General features: G+C 33.7%; 1 protein-coding gene across 1 annotated transcript; it reads left to right on the top strand.

Moving 5' to 3' along the window:
* Positions 1-757: 757 nt before the first annotated feature.
* On the top strand, positions 758-13,779 carry LOC137920448 (UDP-glucosyltransferase 2-like). Its single transcript, XM_068763814.1, has 5 exons — positions 758-925; positions 3,363-3,582; positions 4,348-4,574; positions 12,855-13,052; positions 13,720-13,779. The coding sequence occupies exons 1-5, from the start codon at positions 758-760 to the stop codon at positions 13,777-13,779; spliced, it is 873 nt and encodes a 290-aa protein (XP_068619915.1).
* Positions 13,780-15,307: the final 1,528 nt, after the last annotated feature.

The following is a 15,307-nucleotide window of genomic DNA, read 5'->3' as shown; positions in this document are numbered from 1 at the left end:
ACAAAGCAAATTAAAATGTTCCTGAAAGACTTGTACAGTCTTATATCTTGTATTAACTTGTCAATGACCATTGACTTGCAGAGTTTTTCATTTTATACCAATTTAGGCATGATTTGTCGATACGTTTTAATTAAATATATTATATAATTCTTTAAATAAGTCGATACACAATGTATGTTATATCCTGCAAGTTTCGTATAACTTGTGTTGAAACGGTAACGATTACATGACCTAATTATAAAACTTAGTAAGTTCCTTATCTGGAAAATCAATTTTGACATCGTAAGGTTGACATTGATTATTTTGAAAATATATAAAACACAGTGTATAAACTTTTGAATTTTTACGAACATGTTTCCGAGAATTCACCATTACCATTTCTGCTATAAGACCGATAAGAAGCGACATGCATCCAGCTTTTTCCGACTGAGTTTAAAATTTCGTCTATCAACCTAGGGGGCGTACATCCCACGCTGCGTTTGCCACTCTAATAATATGAATTATATAAAAGATAATAAAAGTGCCAATCCGTGATCTCCATATCCATAATCTTAAAACTATGTTTCCTTTGCGCTATATTGCCTATCGACTGTCACTTTAACAATGCTAATTGGTCACTTTCATTCTTCATTCGTCTATGTAGCTATCTCTCATTCGTCCAAAAATATAAATTTAAAATTATAATCAAACAATTTATTCTTATAGACGTTTGTATAATTATGAAAAACGGGCATACGAAAATATATTTAAACCATTAATGGCGTTAAGAGGAAAACAATTAATTCCGTTCGAAGAATCAAAATGCTTTGAATCCTTAGTACTGATTTATTTAAATATTTTGCCGTATGAAGCTAAAACGTTGCCTCAAAAGTTCAAACCGATCGCTGGATATCACATCGATGCCGTAGCGAAACCATTACCAAAGGTATTTTAAATAAAATTTTATTTTATTTTCTCAGTGGCGGAGAACTAAACTTGCGATCGTAAGTCGCGGTTTCGATTCCCTAGATAGAAACAATAATTCTGGCTTTGTGTATTAATTACTTTAAATTGACACTTAAGTTTCCAGAGGATTGCCAGGAACGTCCCTACATACCACAATACCACACTGCGATCGCCAATCCGCTTGCCAAGCATGACTATTATAGTGTATCTCCCCATAGATATCTTTGGGGGATCCCTATCCTTGCAGTCAACGTCTATAGACTGAAATGACGATTTTAATTTCCTTAAACTTCATACAAGTGATATCTTACCTGTAGTACCGTCACGTTAAACACGTAGATATTAAGACTTACGACATTTGACAGAAAGATTGTTTTTACGTGACCATAAAAAATATTTTTCTTATATTAAAGCAACTCATGAATTTAAATAAATTAGAGTTTAATGTCACAGTAACTACAACTTATCATATCTTTCGGTATTATATCTGAACATGCTTGTTAGTTTTTAATATTTATGAGCTTTTAAGTACATGTAACTAAATTTGTTAATAACTGATTTATTTGACCTCATAATTAGATCTCTAATTTTATTTCAATGTATTAAAAATTGTTAAAAAAGTAGTTCCAGATACAATGTGTGGAGTACAAAGTGTGTAGGTATACCCAAGGCTTTTTTAGGGGCACATGAAACTACGCAGAGCCTTTAAATAAAATTTCGATGAACAACTTTAATAAAAATTAGCTCGTTTTTATAAGCCCAAAATTGTTTAAACTTATTTATTTTTTCAAAAACATTGTTACTTTGAAATGATAACATAATTTTATTTGATTTTTTTCTTGATCACAAAGTGGCAAAAAGTTAGGGTACAAAAAATATACACTTCCAAATTTTGAGGATTCGCCCGAAAAATAAGTGTCTAAAAAGGCCTGGATATGCCTGTGATATCTTCTTATTTTCAACGATATACTCCCACTGCAAGGCCTATGCCTCTCCCAAATATCGCTACGGTAACCTTGCGCTACCTGCATCCAGCTACTTCACCCGAACAGTCCACCTAGTCGGGGGGTTTAACCACGCCAGGTTGCACGAGCAATGCACACCGCACTCTTCAGACGAGCATTAAGTAAATAACCATACGAGAATATATTCGAATCATTTATGACGTTAAGAAGAAAAGATATAATACCGTTCCGAACGATCACCACCACCGCCAAGTAGTCCTCGCTTCGCAAAACTTACACTACACCAGTGATTCCTAAAGTGGTCTATATCGACCCCTAGGGGTCTATGACAACCTGCAAGGGGACTACGTCAGCGAAAAAAAATTTGGGGGTCCGCAATAGTGGATCTTAACACATACACTGATAGTACCTATTTACTTACATCATACTATCTTATAATATCAAAACGTTTACATTATTTATAATAGTACCTATGAAGTAAAAAAATTATTAAATATGTTTATAAAATTACTTTAATTACTTACAAAATTGACGCCAAATGTTGATAATTTATTATTAAAGCATCAGGTTCATCCTTCTCACTAAAAATATTGACTTATTGCTTATGTTATTTTATTTATAGTTTATTTTATGTTTATTTAATGTTACGTATATTTTACATAACAAATACAAAATTCTATTTTAAGTAGTTTTAATTTAAATTTAATTAATAAATGTATAAATTGACACTTTAAGTTTTTAACACTAATTTCACTACAGTTAGAAATTTACAGAAAATCAATATCCGGTAAGTAGGGGTCTACCCAACACGGAAAAACATAGCAAGGGGTCTACGACACAAAAAAGTTTGGGGAACTCTGCACTACATTATACACCTACACGGATATAGTCTCTCTACGTGTGTGCATCTTCGTTGCAATTGGGGTACGATCACCCAGCGTAAATTTTTAGTACGCAGACCTCCTGTTTCCGCGGACTCAATTTCTAAGAAGGTGTACAAAGCCTTTATTTTTGCACTGCGTTCTTAATTTAACTTTACGAATAAATCACTATCTATATATATGTAGTCATAAAAGGACCAATATTAAGCCGATTAGTGCACCGATTAGTGCCAAACACAGAGCACTAATCGGTGTAACATAACTCCTGAAGATGCCCCGTGGAGGGGTGAAACACGTGTTGAGTAATTTGGCGGTGGCGGTTGTGTGAATCGCTTTGTTTGCCGCATACGCATTTATCAGCGGGCTGGCGGGCGGTGCATTTTATTGCATGACTACCACTGCATGTGCGGAGGTGGCTAAATATTGATCCTTTTCTTACTTAGGATGGACTTCCGCGAGGTAACACCTGATTCCATAAAATATATGTAATCATGTCACATTTTTTTCGTCATTTATAATAACTATACGAGTATAATGTAAGTAATGCAATACATTCTATGATTAATTTTAGAATCTGAAAAGTATAATGGACAACGCGAAGCATGGTGTTATATACTTCAGCATGGGATCAAACTTAAATAGTCATGAAATTACGGGAATTTTCAATGAGAAACTTATTAATGTTTTTAGTGGTCTTAAACAGACAGTACTTTGGAAGAATGATTTGAAAGTTACGGATTTACCGTACAATGTGCATATTCGAGAATGGTTTCCACAGCAAAGTGTTTTAGGTGAGTTTTAAACAATGATCTAAAATTATTAATGGAAAAATCTTTTTGAAAAACCCTCCAGGGACTATAATATAAAAGTTTTAGTTTTCTGACCTATTTTAGGGCACCATTGATATATTATTATTTTTTTGCAAGATAACTCTGTGGCACTTTGTTTCATATTTGCGTTAACATACGAAGAAAATTTTTATTTAAAAAAATGTAAAGAATGACCACAGATATAAAGCAGTCGTATCTGTTGAATAATTGTAAAACATTAAAACCAGAAAAGGCATAGCAGGTAGTAATCAAAATTTAAAACTTAAACACAATAAAGCATGATAGCATTATTAAAAGTCTTGCGATGCGCAACAGTAAACTTGTTTTTGTGAGTAATCTTTGTTTATTATCGTTACGTGTCAGCATGGAGCTCGAATTACATCGACATTTATATTTATAAGATGCATTTATTCAAGACAACGAAGCTAAAAATATAAATCGACGAACATTTTGCATACAATATGGTAATAACGCGAACACTAAACCATTACTACATGACCTTTACTTCGCTTCGACACGCGTCAGCCCCGACTGGCGCGATCGTTCTTTTTTCCCCGTGATCTTCTTTGTGTCATATTTGGGCCGTCGACATATTATTAACGCATTAAGTAAATAAATAAATTGATGGTCTTGAATTGTGTTTTCATATTTAGCAGTATGTAATCTGACTGTACCATATATAGTTAGTATAAAGAAAATAGAATAAATCAAAGGAATACATTTCAGCACATCCAAACTGTATACTCTTTATAACACAAGGCGGTGTTCTTTCTACAACTGAAGCTTTACATTTCGGAGTGCCGATAATAGGAGTTCCAATACTGGCTGATCAATTCACTAACATAGAGAGGGCTGTAGAAAAAGGTTTTGCAATAAAAGTGGACAGAACTTATTCAATGGCTGAAGATATAAAGGAAGCTGTCAACGAAATGTTAAGAAACCCTAAGTATGCAGTACACTATTGTTAACATACGTATGTAAACATAAACCCGTCCAATCGTATTGCATTTTATTAAGGGAAAGATATTCATATTTATTTTATACAAGTTGTTGATATTCTTTTATGCACACGTGCATATTTCTTTCATATTTAAATCATTTATAATGGTGAAGTAAAGATGTCAAAAGAAAAAATAAACCATTTTTAATAATCCTTATGGCGACTCTCTTAACTTAACATTCATCGTTCCCAATCGCGAAACTACAAGCATTGTAAATATCGATTGTGGATGTAATATTATACAAATCAACATTTACTATCCTAGTTTTTTGCACTAAAGCAGAAAACAATAATCATATCAAAGCGTTCTTGTAAATAAATTACCTAACTACTATATTAAGAAGATTGTACAAGTGACCACAAAAATCGAGTTTGTTGAGGACTTTTCACAAATCAAGGCGCTTTAAGAAACCCCGTAACTTAAATTTGAGAGACTCCATTAAAGAGAGTTCAATCTAATTCTTCTTCTTCTTATTCTCTTCCACTGCAAAGTATAGACCTCCCCAAAAGTTCGACAATGCTCGTATCCAGCGACTTCGCGTGACATTGACTATGTCGTCGATCCGTCTGTCACTTCAATCGTGCAATTCTTCTACGTCAGTGATTTTAATTCTTCTGAACAAATATATCTATTTTATTTCTATTCTCTAATAGGTACCGGGAGACAGCTGAAGAGTTATCATCTATTTATCATAACCGTTCGACTCCACCCACCGTTGAATTAGTACACTGGGTGAATGAGGCTATACGTTTTAGAGTGTCAGTCAATAAAAAAGTTCCTGAAGGCACAATGTACAAGAATACGTATCTTCAGCTTAGTGTTATTGGAATATTTGTTTGGATTATAATTGATTTTATCATGAAGCGTTTTATAGAGAAAAACTTAAAAATTATGTGAGAGGAATAGTGGAAAACATTGCAACAAATGCATTCGAAAATATCTATTTATTAACATTTATAAATATTTTTATTGTTCATATTTTACAGTTTACTTATTTATATATTATATGTGATGCTAGTAAATGTTTTTTTTTCGTGAAAATTTCAAGCAAAATACGTTTACTGTTGTACATACATAACCCTCTCATAAAATTGTAATGAGACCATTTGGAAGCAGTGTACGTCTAGCGCCTTTCGACAATCTTGAAAAGGTTATTTGTCCGACTTGTAAAGACTTCCTGAACTACTCTTGCAGGTCCGCGGTCTATCCCAGAATCTTACCTCCTCCTATTTTTTATTTTAAACAGTAGTGTTCACACGCTTCTTTATCGCCTTCACAAAGTGGTCATTATTAGACGTTTTGTCAAAAACTTCTTGTAGGTATAAGACTGGAGAAAGTTGAACATAGGTATCGGTGCGATTATTCAAAAAAACATAGCAAACACTAGTTTGAAGGCAGACAGTTACGCTGCTTTATCTCAATAACCATAGTTTACATGGCGTTCATCTTAAACTCCTATTCAAAAATTATTTATTCAAAATACGATGGATTATATCACATACTGACGTCAATCCAGCCATTTGTTTAGATGAAATCCCTCAGATATGAGAGGAACAGGGAAAGAATCTATGAAGATATGTATATATATTGTTACAAAGCACGAGTTACAGAACCCTCTAAACAATAAACACGGAACCTTAGGATCTAGAAGTGCCGTTAACACGCGTGACCTTGAAGTTATTTATAGATTTCTGTGTACGTTTCTCGGAAATTCTAACCAAGTATAATACTATCGCTAACTTACTAGAACCTTCTCCGTAGTATAAAAATGTGTACTCCCCATGTCGACAGTGTTGTTTTTTGAGTTATAAGATTAAGATCTTCGATCAGTGATATGAAATGACTATTTGGTAAGTTATTTGGACAGTGATTTCTTGAGCGATTTCGAAGTGTAGTTTGGACTAAGCGAAAGTATACTTTATGTTAAAGAAGGGTGACCATCTGATTTGTGAATAAAAGACTCTTTGTGAACCAGTAGTGTTTCATTTCGAGTCGGAATCCTAAGTACGTAACAATATAATAGATATAATTTAAAATTAAATATTTAATGAACATTAAAATATCCCGAATGCGAACACGTCATTCCAAAGGCTTTCGTTTACGACGTCATTTACTGTGTAACAACCTTTAACATACAAACGTTCATTGGCAGCCCTTAAAGCACTTTTTTTTAATTCATTCAAAAGTTGTATGCAAAAATACACGAGCGATAATTTCACTTCAATATATTATTTCTATTTTGTTTATAAAATGAACAAAAATGTAATAAATTAACTATTAATTTACATTGTAACTACACAAAACATTTTTTTAAAAAACTTTCACAAATCTGTGCTGCTTTGACATCGCATATGTTACTTTTAATTGTCATTTAACACTGACACTTTATTGCCTACACTACTAGGTCTATTTTGACAGCAAATGTCAAATATGTGAACGCAGTTTCAAGTAAAAACAAATTTAATATTTTCTTTTAGTACAATATAACCTTCCAAATCTGTAATAACGGGGACATTCTTGTGTAATGTTTATATAAAAATGTATCCGTTGAATGTTATGATTGTATTGTTAATAATGGCTTCTGCTAATGATTTCCACAAGATTTTAGTCGTGACACATTTACCGATTAAGAGCCATGCTATTTTAAACAATGCACTCGTGGAATTACTCCTCGAAGCAGGACATGAGGTATATTGTTTATATTCATTATATCATTATTATGTTAGACATGGTCTTCCAATTCTTTATTTTTTATCCAATAGAACCAGTTGGAAGCGATATGCATCGAGCACAGAGTTTCTTAATACTAAATACAACCTTAAAATTTAATATCTTTTAAATAGTAAAGAGTGGAACTATATGTGTTTATATATATATATATATATATATATATATATATGTGTGTGTGTGTATATAAAGTTCTAGTGTCACACTATTAGTAGTAGCCATACACTTCTGGAACGGTTTAACCGATTTTTATGAAATTTCATATGTATATTTAGTTGATCTGAGAATCGATCGTAAACTATGTTCCAAATCTCTAAGTGAAGGAGGAAAGGCGAAGGAAGTGATGTGATATTTGGAAGAAAAGTGTCGAAAGAAATGAGAGACAAAGAAAGAAAGAGATGAGAAGGACAAAAGATGAGTATAGGAATAAAAATATAAAAATATTATATTAAAAAAACCCAGTCCATCCATGACAGGGGTTGAAAGAGAGGTTCCAAATACGGTGTCAACAATCTACTTTTATTTAAAATTTCCCTAATACTTTGCAAAATATATAAATTCAGAAAAAAGCAAAAAGTGTTAAATTTTTGTGGACATGTAATTACTATTGAAACTGCGCATTTGTCACTTAGCTTTGAATTTCGAACATTTGTCACTTCACGCGCTGAATTTTTATATCATGTATTTAACAGCTACAACAACAAGTAGTTATAGATCACAAGATTTTGAAGTCATCACTTTGAATTACGATATCTTAATTCGTTTTTTTTATTAAAATTCGATAAGTTAATAACACTTGGGAGAGCTAGTACATTTATATAAATAGAGGCTTTATTTCTAGGTCACCCAAATTGCTATGATTCCGTTTAATTACACCCATCCGAAACTTCGTCAAATCGACGTCAGTTACAATAACAAATATGTCCAGGGTAAGTATTAAAGTATGTTACAATTGTTGAGCAGATGTAGAAGAGGAAAGTCTACTATATATATACAAGATTAACAGGCGAAAAACTGTCCAAAGCGAAAGCGTTCAACGTCACTGTTTTAGCCATAGAACCTCCATTGCTAGACAAAAGCCTCCTTCATAGATTTTCAATAGGACCTGTGGGAAGCGGGCTGCAACCAGCGTCTTTCAACGAGATGGGTAGGTCGCGAGGTAAAGACAAGAAAGGTACATACATACCTTTGTAAAAAACATAATCACTCTCTAGCTTGCGTGTGTTTCAATTATATCTCTATCGTGATGAGTTACTGCTCATTCAAAGTTAGAGAGAAAGATTTGGGCTTATATAGAAATTTACACGCAAAAGAGTGAGAGACTGATAGCTGTTGCATATTTGTATTAAAAATGTAAACTACGGAATTTCGGAACGACAACATCGTACGCGCGGGCGTTTTTTTTTTTGTTTTGTGACAAAAACACATAACGTTTAATAATAAGTAAATTCAACAAAAAAAGCTCACTATTTCGCGAACGATGATTTGTTTATTTACATTCAATTCTTAGTTTCATACTTTTGTCGTGACGCAATAACAGAACAAAAATTAATTTAGGTTGACAGTCTTAAGCCTGTTAAGTATGATGGAATCTCATTGGCTCTGATAGATTCAATTATTTTAATTTCACACGTTTTATTCCGTTTGAGTTCTAAGTCTGAGCTAAAAGAGCCGAAGATATAAAGGATATATTTTTAGTGTTAGCTAGCTGCCTTATTATCTCTCTGAGCGGTACTGATCTAAATGAGTTATAGATATAAGAGTGATATATTCAATATTGAAAAGATATAAGTCACTCTTTTATTGTCAGGAATCCGTTTTGCCCATCTCTATTCCAACAACCTTTAAGTAACCTTGTGGACGGACCTCCGTCGCTGTGTTTGCCGATATCATGTGTTTATATTTATTTACTTTATTGGAGATAAACAGTAACAAAAGGCAGTAAGAAAGTAAAAACTTAGAAATATAAAATTAGTTACAATTGTTACCTTATAACTATTTCACTAAGAACATATGATTTATAGTCAAACAATGACAAAACAAATAAAAACATTACAAAACAGGGATCAAAGATCCAGCGCATTCTGCATATCACACCGCAATAATTACGAGAATTTGTGTGTTGTGTTGTGTGTGGTTTAAATTATTAAAAATTTATATTTATTAATTCATTTTAACAGAGAAAGGTTTAGAGTTGTATGCGCAGATTTCGAAGAAGATTTTCACTGCGACAATGCAACATGAAGATGTTGCCCGCTTACTCAGGGATACGTCAAAAACATTCGATTTGGTTATAGCCGAATGGATGTTTAATGATCTATGTATTGGGTGAGTTTCAATCAACCAAGTCTATTTAACACTTCTTATTCCTATCCTTGATTATCCTGATGCAAGTTATATTAATATTAATAAAAAACAACTTAATATCATAAGCTGGAGCGCCTTGAGAATTTTTGTATTAGGTTCATATTTGGTCTGCGCAAATATGACTATATTTCTGAATTTCATAACTAGCTCTAGTGATTGCCGAATCGACTTTGCCTGCTCCGCATCTCTATAGTATCTTGTTTAACCCACTTACTCCCTCTTACCTTAAATCTTGATTTCTTTTCTTACGTGACTCACATGATAAGTTGCTTAGATCATCGGAGAACTTAAAATTGACTATGCTTGCTCATTCTACTATATTTATGGAGAAATGTTTTAGTAATGTCACTGTTAGATTATGGAATAGGCTACCAGATCCAATTAGATGCGTTAAATCGCTGGCAGTATTTAAGAAAATGGTAAAAGAGCACGTCCTATGCCTCTAAAATAGGATATTGTGTAAGATCTCTTAATTATTCGTGTTTATGTAGTACGTACGTAGTATGTAGTAAGTATTCTTGTATGTATGTATTTGTACGCACACCCTATACCGCCCTCTCATTCATGTCTCTCATCTCCATCCAAAGGTTGTCTAGTAGAAATCGCCTCAAACGATAAGTCCGCCTCTTGATCCATATGAATTATTTCATTTTTTTCTCATTTTTTCCTCTATTTATTGAGTATGGTGTACAAAAAATGATAATAAATAAATATAGGTCAGTAGGCCGTTTAAAGCGATGGTTTTCATCACCATTGTCATCATTTCAGTCATAGGAACGTCCTCTGCAGGATCTGGGCCTCTCGCATAGATTTCCAGTACACAGTACATCCCGCTTTACCAATCTATAGTCGTCAGTCCAGAACCTTGAAGCCACCACCACTTTTATATGACCTGTCACTTTAAACTGCCAATCCACTGAATTATTACTTTTATTCGTCTATGGATATTCTTAGATCTGGTTCGGTCATGTAGTCGAGAGCATAGCCCTGTCCATATTCAATAGAGAGACTCTACGCTTGCCAAGATACCGAAATTAGACCACGTTGTTATTTTTTATTTTAATTATAGCGCAATAGTCATAGAAAACCAATAAACGATCATATAATAGTCAAAACAATTATATTCACAAATATTTTAACAGAATAGCAGCATTATATAATTGTCCGTTGATTTGGTATTCGGCGATGGAATGCTATTGGACGATACTACAAAGAATTGAAGAAACAACAAACATATATTCGTCGTCTATATCCATAAGCATGGCGCCATATTTAACAGCTAAATTAATGAGAGAAGCGTAAGTTATTTATCATATTCGTGTATTACTTAGTATGACTTGCACTCCACTATAATGCTACCGAAACCGCTGTACCACGCCTTGGCTATTGGCGGGGAAGGGGAGAGTCACCGATCATGATCTTTTTCTTCATCCCCCTCCTTGCCTTTCCTAAGACGCGGTACAGCAGTTTCGGTAGCAGTGTAACTAATTTTAAATTGATAGGTATCTAAATAGCTTAGACGAGGATGCTTTTTACGAAATATTTGAACCATTGATGGCATCAAGGGGAAAAAGTTTACGACCGTTTGTTGAATTAATGCACCATAGTTCCATGGTATTAATTTATTCGCATGAACTGCTTGAGGATACTTCGGTGAGGCCGGAAAATTTTAAACCAATAGCTGGATATCACATCAATGACAAGTTAAAACAATTACCAAAGGTATTTTTATTTATTTATGTTTTTTATTTATCTAGTTCACAGTCTAGTTGCATGCCTTAAATACACTTGATATTGACGTGTATTTTTGAGCAACTTGCTCGATATGGAAACATCTTTCGTTTACAACCAGAAATAATTTAAGAATTTATGTGTACAATAATGTGTTATATTTATTAATAGAACCGTTTGAATAAAAAATAATATAATATGAAGTAACAAGTAAGGTAGCCCTGAAGAGTGCTATCCTAGTACACCGAAGTAGTACGTGTATAGCAGTCTCGTCCTTTTCCAGGAACGTCCTGCACAGATGACTTTCAAAAATACCATGACCGGTTAAAATCACTGCCAACAAACGCAATCAGGGTTCCGACTCCCACTAGTGTTTAAAACGTACTGTATATATAAATGCAGCATTAATTATAAAACAGCCATGCAGTTTACTTTGCTCTCTCTCTTTTCCTATCTTCTTTTCGAAAAGTTATAATATATATTGATTGACTCTTTGACTTTAGCTAAGAATGTGTCTAGCATTCCAAGGTGTTCGAAATTTTCGAACCATATCTTGATAATTGGCTAAAAATGGATGATATTGTACATACGTAACATCACTGATATCAATCCCTAAATATAGAGAGCAAAAAAGAAATAATTTAATTACAGGTCACTCCCCCACCGGGCCCCCGGTGGACACGAAGCACTGCACACTAGTCTCTTGTACTCACGATAACAGTGGCCGCGTGTGCCTCGCCTGCGTTTAAGTGAAGGTTGTCAGGAGATATCTGTGTTGCTCCCAACCACCAAGTAGTCCTCGCTTCGCAAAACCACTACAATACAGTTAAAATACATTTAAAAAACTTTTAAGTTAAACGGTTTTTTTGATACCCATATTGTGGTGGTTGTGGAAAAATATGTACCTAGTCCGCCATATTGGAACGGCGTCCATCTTGAATTTAAAATTTTGACTTTTTCATTTGATACCCATATTTATGTTTAAGGAGTTAAGGAAAAATACGTAATCCGCCATTTTATATCGGCGGCCATCTTAGATTTATAATGTTATTGATTTTATTATATTGTATTGTCATCTAAATTAAATGTGTGTACCAAATTTCAAATCAATCTGACAACGGGAAGGTGCTTAAATTTCAATTTCTAATTTTGATCCAAATAAATTCCGTGCGGGTTGAACTAAATAAAACCGTTTAACAACACTATACATCTACACCGGTATAGTCCCTTTTTGTGCGTGCGTCTTCGATGTAACTGAGATACAATCACTCATAGTGAATTTTTAGCGCACGGACATCTCTTTCTATGAACTCTATTGCGATAAAGAAACTATGCTAAAATCGCACCAAATCGACTTTACAGGTACCATTCTAAACCAGGTTAACTAGAATTTAAAATGTTTCTTAGGATTTAAAGAGCGCAATGGATAATGCAAGACATGGAGTTATATACTTCAGTATGGGATCCCATTTGAAAAGCGAAGATATACCATATGATATTAAGAAGGAACTTATTGATATGTTCGGTGAATTGAAACAAGTTGTCATATGGAAATTAGAGATGAAATTTTCTATAACACCTAATAATCTTCATATCGTGAAATGGGTACATCAACAAAGTATTTTATGTACGTCTGTTCTTGTTTATATTTTATATACATTTTATTACATAATTAAATTCTGTGACCGAAACGTTGGACCTGCGAGTTTAGAGTGGGACATCCAACTACGTTCCTCGGAAGACACTAGACTTAGGTCGCTTTCAATCGGTCTTTTCGGAAATCTAGAAATGATGCCTTTGTACAGAAGTTGACGTTCTAATACTGAAATAATGATATTGATAATGATATGAAATTGAGTCAACAAAAGTGTTACATTTTTTTTATTTTCCCATAGGCACATTCAAAATAGAAAAAACAATATTTACCATAAAAAATTATAGTGAATATATAATCAAAATATAACTTGTTTTGTAATGTACGGTGATAACTTGTTTTAATTGTCGTTTATTTTTAATAAATAACAGCAGTGGTAGCCCAACCGTAGAGTACGGAAACATGGGATCGTAGGTCACGGCTTCGATTCCCGGGATACAGTCTTATATATAATTGATCTTAATAATATTACATATATTGATATACAATAATTAATTATGAACATACTGTATTCATTATGATGAGTTAAAATAATATCCTATAATTTCAAAATCTTCACTTCAGTTGAAAATAATAATATGGGTTTTGAAATGGCTCATCTTTGTGGCTAAATTCTAGAAACGAGATAAAAAGAACAATCAAATGACCGCTATTCCTTATTACCCAAGTCCAGTATGAGCAATGGTAACCCAACGATAAAGGACTGAGACTTGTGATCACAGGTCGCGGGTTCAATTCACGTAAATCACACTTTGTGCATTAATTATGTGGAATTGCAACTGCACACTAAAAAGTGTACGGAGAATAGACAGCAGCGTCCTCTGCATACCATAACACTATACTAGGATCAGCTACCCAGCCAAGCGAGGCAATTATATATATCCCCACATAGATATGTTTGAGGGATACTGTGCAGTAGGCGTCTAGGGTCTGAATTAGCGACAACGATAATTAATAAATAAGATGTTTACTTTGTAGTTCGTTATATTATTTAATAATTATCATGTAGTGAAGATCACAGAACGGTAAGTGCAGAAAACGTCCAACAACAACATGGAAAGGCCGCCTTGTTAATATCATCGAAAGACGCTATTGTAAATCTATAGGGGATATCTGAAACGATAATGATATCGATTTAATTATTCTTTTATTGCACTGAGCCAGGGTAATAACTTCTTTAATTATATTTATTTATTTCAGCGCATCCAAATTGCATACTATTTATTACACAAGGCGGTATACTTTCTCTGACTGAAGCAGTACACTTTGGAGTTCCTATCATAGGAATACCAGTGTTCGGGGACCAATTCACGAACGTAAGGAAGGCTGTTAGAAAAGGATTTGGAAAGAAAGTTGATTTATCTAAGAAATTTGTAGAAGATATTAAGGAAGCTATAGATGAAATGCTGCGTACACCTAGGTATTACGAAATTCTCATAGTAGCTGAACATTGAATTCATATCAATACAAATATATTTATCATCATTATTTCAGCTGTAAGACCTCCTTGTTGGACATGGGACTCCGTATATGTAATCTTTTTTTCTAAGTTTTATAATACTTTGTACAACGTTCTTATGTACAAAAATTACAATTTCTAATGCACATTGGATTCTCAAAATACCGCAATGTTTAAAGGGGAAGTTCTTTGACCTTGAGTGTGTTTCCGGTGATAGTCGCTTACCTTGGGACTTATTAGATGGTTTAAGTTCATCTAAAGAGCTATGTAGAGAACTATGCTCAAAGTTTCGCTGCGAGGTCGTATCAGTAATGAGGAAATTCGCAGAAGAACCTAGGTTACAGAAGCTTGATGAATTGCTCGAAAGGTTTTGGTGTGATGACCACGAGGGGATAGATGCGGCATGGTTAGGCCCATACTAAGTGAACTGATGACAAAGTTAAGATCAGGGGAAGTCGCTTGATACGGGCAGTGCAAGATCGGTCGTCGTGATGAACTTTGGGGGAGACCTATCCCTTGCAACGGACGACTACCTAGTAGAATTGCATTTTCATTGTCGGTAAATCATTTGCAAGGGCAATTTTTAACTTTTATTGGCATAAATGTTGCAAATCTATGTTTTAGCATTAAAATAGCATCGATATTATTTATTTACGCGCCAGAAAATATAATTAACAATTTTTTGTACCATAAAACATTATCATAAACATAAAAAGTATCATTTTTTTTATTTAACTGCCGTGTCAG

Source organism: Battus philenor, unplaced genomic scaffold (assembly GCF_028537555.1).
Source record: "Battus philenor isolate CCGP_79_NKW_IND1 unplaced genomic scaffold, ilBatPhil1.0.hap1 SCAF_18, whole genome shotgun sequence".
In the NCBI taxonomy this organism is placed as follows: domain Eukaryota; kingdom Metazoa; phylum Arthropoda; class Insecta; order Lepidoptera; family Papilionidae; genus Battus; species Battus philenor.
The sequence above is the reverse complement of the archived record's forward strand: the minus strand, read 5'-3'. Positions and strand labels throughout refer to the sequence as shown.